This window comes from Microtus pennsylvanicus, chromosome 15 (genome assembly GCF_037038515.1).
Source record: "Microtus pennsylvanicus isolate mMicPen1 chromosome 15, mMicPen1.hap1, whole genome shotgun sequence".
Taxonomy (NCBI): domain Eukaryota; kingdom Metazoa; phylum Chordata; class Mammalia; order Rodentia; family Cricetidae; genus Microtus; species Microtus pennsylvanicus.
The window spans coordinates 25,106,496-25,113,058 of NC_134593.1; the positions used below are offsets into that span (position 1 = coordinate 25,106,496).

At 49.9% G+C, this 6,563-nt stretch overlaps 1 protein-coding gene across 2 annotated transcripts in view; it reads left to right on the plus strand.

Moving 5' to 3' along the window:
- The window catches only part of Znf395 (zinc finger protein 395), a 40,035-nt gene extending 34,298 nt beyond the window's left edge, over nucleotides 1-5,737 (plus strand). For both annotated transcript variants that reach the window (XM_075949343.1, XM_075949341.1), the window contains exons 7-10: nucleotides 106-406; nucleotides 1,854-1,946; nucleotides 2,644-2,747; nucleotides 3,016-5,737. In XM_075949343.1, the coding sequence (XP_075805458.1) occupies nucleotides 106-406; nucleotides 1,854-1,946; nucleotides 2,644-2,747; nucleotides 3,016-3,127 (610 nt within the window). In that variant the 3' untranslated portion in view covers nucleotides 3,128-5,737. The remainder of the gene's footprint in view (nucleotides 1-105; nucleotides 407-1,853; nucleotides 1,947-2,643; nucleotides 2,748-3,015) is intronic.
- The last annotated feature ends 826 nt before the right edge of the window (nucleotides 5,738-6,563 follow it).

Here is a 6,563-nt window from a genome sequence, read left to right on the forward strand (position 1 = left end):
CCTGGGTGGGCACAAGTGGTCACTTCCTCCTTGTACCTTTCTCTTCTCTGGCTTCAAACTAAGGCAGCGTGTTCTTAACGATGGTCGAATGTCTGTTCCACGCAGGGACACTGTGGACTCTGATCAGTTCAAGCGGGAGGAAGACTTTTACTATACAGAGATGCAGATGAAGGAAGAATCTGCTCTGGCTGTGGCTGCCCCCCCTGCCTCTGGGGCACCCAATGGCGAGCCAGCCTCCACCTCCCGTGTGACCAGCCCATCCTTTGCTGCTCTTTCATTGCCTCCACCCAAAGTCCAGTCCTCTGGCTCTGAACACCCTGGCCTGGAGTCTCCCCTGCCTTCAGTTGCACTCAGCAAGTCAGCTCCTGGCTCCTTCTGGCACATTCAGGCTGACCATGCATACCAGGTTTGGGACAGGCGTATGCGGGGGCTTAGCCTGGGATCTCACAGGTCACTGGCTGTCGGAGCGCAGGCCTCTGCACACCTTATTAAGACTGAGCCTTTTGGCTGAGTTGTTAATCTTACTTCCACAGAGAAGGAAAGGAAAGGCTGGGATATAGGCCAGTTGGTAAAGTTGCTTACTGAGCATGCGCAGGGCCCTGGGTTGCTCTGAGCATAAACCCAGTGTAAGCACACAGCACACAGTAGCCCTCAGGGTGGAGACAACAGGAATAGTTCAGGGTCATCCTTTCCTACATGGGGAGTTTAGAGTCAGCTTGGGCTACATGCAAACTCTTTCTCAAAATCATCAGCAGCAAACACTCAGAGACACTCAGTGCAAAGAGCAGTGCATGTCAGAATGTGAACTGAGAGCTGTCACTTCCAAGGCCGCCTAGAAGAGTCGACAGGGTCATGCAGGGTTTCCCAGGCAGCTGCTTAGCTCATTGAATGGTGCTGCTCTGAGCACCTACTGGATGTCAACACTGGGTTAGGTAAGCCTTCCAGTTAGACTGGGGCATGACCTCATGACGTACATAGTGGAGTGGGGTTGGCTGGGACTAATTGTAAGTTGTCAAAGTGCCATTTCCTCGAGACATGGGAAGGCACGGCATAGTCCCAAAGGAGAAAACTCCATCATTCTCTTGGGCCTGGGGAAGTTGTCATGTGGAGGATGACAGTGTCATTTAGAATGACCTTCACCCTGCAGGCAAGGCTCCTATTCCCGTATGCTGGTTTAGTTTATAATTTGACTTGAGCAGACCTGACCAGTGTGCAAGTTAGTAAATAAAAAGTAGTGCTTCCAGCCAGGTGTGCTTGTCATACTTAAAATGCTGGCACCTGGGGGGTCAAGGTCAGCTTGGGCTACATAGTAAGGGCAAAAATACCACCACAACAAAACAAATCAAAATAAAACAAAACCCCTAAACCAATGATACTTTCAGTGAGAAAAAGTACAAAATAAGCAGGCTATCCTCATTAGAATTCGTGGTCCAGAGATAGACCTAAATCAGACATCCCTGCCTGTACCTGAGGAGTTGCCTGGCAGTTCTCTGTCCTTTCTCGGAAATACTACTCAGACTTAGAGGGCTTTGGAAGTTTTGCCTGAAGCATGTTCTCCGTAGGTGACCCAGCCACTGACTGCCACCCTGTAAGGACTAAATCATGGGGTTGGCATGTAAGCAGCCCCGAAGGGAGGGCTCCAGAGTAAGATCAGCGCCTCTCAGGAAGAAGGAGGCTGTGCTGATGATGGATTAGATGGCTCTGAGGCTGCTCGTGGGAAAACCTATCTAGCCGTCTTGGTGTTTTCCAGGCTCTTGCCTGGGCAGAGCTCCTCCTTCGATTGCTAATGGGAAGTTACTGGAACCTGAGGCAGTTGAATTGGAGCACAGACTAACACACTCCTGTCTCTGCAGGCTCTGCCATCCTTCCAGATCCCCGTCTCTCCCCACATCTACACCAGCATTAGCTGGGCTGCTGCCCCTACCACCACCTCCCCGCTCTCTCCGGTGAGTGTGCGCTTCCATACCTCCAAAGCTCTTGCATACACCCCCAGGGCTGGAGGACACAGCGCATCCCTATACTTTATAAAGATCATCTTGTATCCTCCTCTATCTGGCAACAACTCCTCTCAGTAGCTAGGAGGGGTCTTCACGGGGAGTCAGGGTGGAGTAGTTCCTTCCTTAGAAATGTACTGGACAAGGATAAGCTCACTCGCTTGCTCTGTGAATGTCTGAGTGCTTGTTAGAGTTCTGATGCCTAGATGAAAGGAAGGGAGAACAAGAAGGAAGAGCACTCGGAGGCTGTGTGGGCTGCACCAGAAGTCTCAGACCACTATGGACTTGTACCCGTGACTCTGAACTGAAATAGATTGGAAGTCATTAGAACCACATATGGGTGACTCTAGTTTCAAGTGTCTGCCACAGAGAAGTATCACACGTGGCAGAACCTAGTTGACAGAAGGTGTCACTAAGGCAGTTCAATGTCTCCATTTACACCTTGTATGGTAACTCCATCTAATTCCCCTAAAATTTTAAGGGTGACTCCTGTCTCTGGCCCTGACCTTCTTGGGGAGGCTGCATGGTCCCCTGTACCAGCACCTGTTGTGGGGCTCAGGGAGGCATGCATGTCAGAGCCCAGGGAGTTTCATTGTAGTCCTGAGGGAGTCTCATGTTCACAGCTGTGCTTATTCCCCCTCATACCCAGGTCCGCAGTCGGTCACTCAGCTTCAGCGAGCCCCAGCAGCCGCCGCCCACAGTGAAGTCTCACCTGATTGTCACCTCCCCACCCCGGGCTCAGAGCAGCTCCAGGTGAGCCATTTCATCCTTAGCCTTGGGGTTTCTGCCCCCTGTCAGCACTGGGGATAAATCTATCCAACTTTAGTCTCCAGGGTTTGTCCTCAGACAGAGGCCACACTGGTGGAACTGGTTCCTCTCCCCTGAGTCTCTGACTGTGGGTCCCACCAACTTGTGCCAGAAGCCACCCCTCCTAGCTCCTGCGTGCTTGCCTGCTTATGCGTGGCCATCAACTGGGTCTAATCTCCATTACCTGACGCCACCCTCATTTCATTCCTGTCAGGAAAGCCCGCGGAGAAGCCAAGAAGTGCCGTAAGGTGTACGGCATAGAGCACCGGGACCAGTGGTGCACGGCCTGCCGGTGGAAGAAGGCCTGCCAGCGCTTCCTGGACTGAGCCTGCCTCTCCCAGCCCCACTCCTCACCCTACCTGGCAACCAGGAGGTCTCCAGGCCTGCAGCCATCAGCAGAACACAGAGAGATGTGGAGTGGATGTGGGCCGCTGGGACTCCTTTGGCTAAGATTTAACACTTAAAAACACTTTCTCCCCCTTGTGGGAATGTTTTATTTTAAAAAAAAAAACAAAAACGAAAAACAAAAAAAAAAAGAAAAGAAAATATTTTTCCCCCTAAAATAGGAGAGAGCCAAAATTGACCAAGGGTATTCTGCAGCGAACCAGAGACCAAAGAATTATCCCCCCCCCCCCCCGCCCTCTTGGGGACTAGTTTGTGTGCATCAAAAGTAGGCCAGGATGCCTTGCCCATTTTTGTGCTGAGCTGGTGAAACATTTGCTCCTTTAATTGTTCCAGAATGGACTGTGAGCAAAATTAATTTCATTTTTAAAAGCCCTTTCTGGCAGGTGGATGACCCAGGGAGCAGTAGCAGGGCTCCGAGAAAAGCAGGCAGCTGGCTGTACTTGGCGAGATGCAGGGTTACTTCTGTGGGAGCAGCCTCTGGGGACAGAAGAGGGACACCCTTTTACCATGTCAACTTTTGGATCTGGCTCCCCTCAGATGTTGGGTTGCTTGTAAGTAAACATGTGGCTTCTTCTCAAAGCCTGTCCCCCAAAACACTGAACCAAAAGGCTAATACAAATTAAGTTTGAGAATGTGGCCTTGAAACACTACCCGTGAGCATCCTTCCAGCTCTGAGAGGAAGTGTGGAGGGTCTCCACAGAAACTGCTCCCACTGAGTGAAGTCCTTCCTGAGGCCTCTTCCCTCCAGTGCCACAGAGGCTTTAGAATGTCTGGTCCTGTCTGCGGTGGGAGTCTTTGATGTTGAAGCCTTCTTTCCCGAGTGGGCTCTGGGAGATCCTAACAGACTCTGCCTGCGCCTGCTGAACATGGCTTCCCAGACCCAGCCCAGGGAGTCATGGGCTCAGGGAGTTCCACCAGGCCACCTCTTCAGGGACTGGGCAGTTGTTACGGAGACCGTCCTCCTGACCACTGAGGGTCCACTGGTGACATTAATTACATGGGAAACACACGTCTGCTTTTCAGTCTGAGACACACTAAGTTAAGAACCTAAGAGACTGTGTATGTGATGTGAAGGCTGTAGTGGTAGCCTGGGCTGCTGACAGAGGGAAGAGACACGAGTGTCTTTGGTAGGGATTTGTTTTTATAACAAACCTAACCCGCCAGAGGCGGCCCTAGATTCTTCTGCCCCTTCTACCTTATGGATAATTAAAAGCTGGCAGCAGAAGTCTCTTTTTTCTCCTTACTTCCCATGATGCTCAGCTTCCAATCTTACTGGAGAGGGGAGGGGACTATAGAGACAGAGAGACCCCACCAGGAAACTCTCCTCTCCCCTTCTTAATCCCAGTGTGGACTAAGCCTCCACTTCAGCAGAGGCATTGTAATCCCCCAGCCTCGGTTTGGAGCGTGCAGATGTAACTGACCATAATAATTTTCTCCATTCGAATCAGGCTTCCTATGCCATTGGCTTGCCAGGCAGAGAAGGAAGAGGAAAAAGAAAAAGAAAGAAATAGATGGGATGGCTTAGAAACTGAGAGAGTTTTGATTTTGTTCAGTTCTGTTTTATTCTGTTTCTGTGCAGCCTTCCATGTTGGCAATCGTTCTCTCTCTTCTGGCGGTGGTGGCCTCCCGCCCACTGTTGTCTCGCCCCCTCCTCCCCCGTGCTCCTTCATCTTGATGCTTTCATGTTGGTTCCCGTCACATGGTCTGGCTTTGGGTTTGGAGAGCAAGGGTGGCTTGTGAGCACACCCAGCCGTCAGGCCCGCTTCCTTCATCTCTAGCTCCCTGCCTCCCAGCCCCCTGGGTTTAGAACCTGACTGGGTGAAGGTGCCACAGGTGTGCTTCTGAAACCAACAGGCCCTAGTTTGCAAGTAGTTGTCCTGGAAACTGTCTAGCCGTGTTTCCGTTGTTCGGAGCGCTCTCAGAGTTCCTTTCAGACTTGGTGCCATGTTGGGAGCGGCCTCAAATGAGTCTGCACCATTCCCAACTCCGTTCTGCGGGTCCAGGGTTACTGTCTGTGGCCAGCCGAAGTCTCAGGTACAGAGCCAAAAGGCTCTCCGGTAACATAGGCTTGGATGGATGATAAGGCTTTTAACCTGGCCCTGGAAGCAGTTTTTGCCACTTCAGACAGTGCTGCGAGCAATGGCTGCCTTGTCACAGTGAGTGTATAGCTCGACGCCTTAGAGGACCCTGTGAAATTGGATATGGAAACGGATTTGGTGGAAGAAATCTGTTTTGTTACTTTCTGGTCACCCCAGGTTCTGACTTTACCAGGGGCAAAAAAAAAAAAAAAAAAAGAATAAAAAATAAAAGTAAAAAAAAAAGATTAAAGCAAAACAAGAAGGGAAAAGAATCCCATCTGTGAATTTGTCTTATCGGCGCTTCTGCCCCTCCCCCACCCCAGCCCCGCTGTATTCCAAGTATTATTTTTACTGTTAAGATTTTTTTTAAATGTGAAATGAAATGTAATGTTTTTACAGCAATGATATGAAATATATTTTATAAGGAATAAAATGGTACATTGTCTGAGTTAGCGTGTGCCTACACTGAGTTCTTTCCTGTTTCTCCAATAAGTTGCACATGGTATCACGTGACACTAGGCATCGAGACCCATTCACTTATAATTTCAGTCGCTTGGTAGGGAGTGCAGCTCAGTGGAGGAGCACTTGTGTGGCTGGCTCTAGGTTCAAAGTCCTAAAACAAACTCAAGTAGGGCCATACTTAACAGGGAGCCGACCGAGCGCTGATGGCAGTGGTGCCCAGCCTTCCTAATGCTGCGATCCTTTAATACCCTCCTCCGTGTTCTGGGACCCCCAGCCATAAAATTATTTTCATTGATACTTCATAACTGCACTTTTGCTGCTGTTATGAATTGTGAGTATCTGATATGCAGGCTATCTGATATGCGACCCCCCAAAGGGGTCATGACCCTTTGAGAACAGCTGCTTTAACAGATGAGGCGTGGAGGTTGATATCTTGCCAAGGGTACAGACTGTGGTAGGGTGGGGTGATGGCATTGGTACTGTAATCTGGGCAGTGAATGTTTTCTATGACTTATGTTCATTTTCAAAAGAGGACATATTATGGCCATATGTTTATGCCTGATGGAGACTGGGTTGGGAACTTGGGAGAAAATAAATAACATTCTATATATCCATCAGCTTTTCATAGCTATAATAAAATACCTGAGGTGGGCTAACTTTGAAAGCAAGAGGTTTAGAGGCTGAAAGACCAAACACTATGGTGCAGGGTCTTGCACTGAACACATCACCTCCTGGAACAGGTGGCAATGTTGGGAACTCATACCAAGGGAGGTATCACAGTGTGAACATAGGAAGCTAGAGAGGCTGGGGTCCCTTC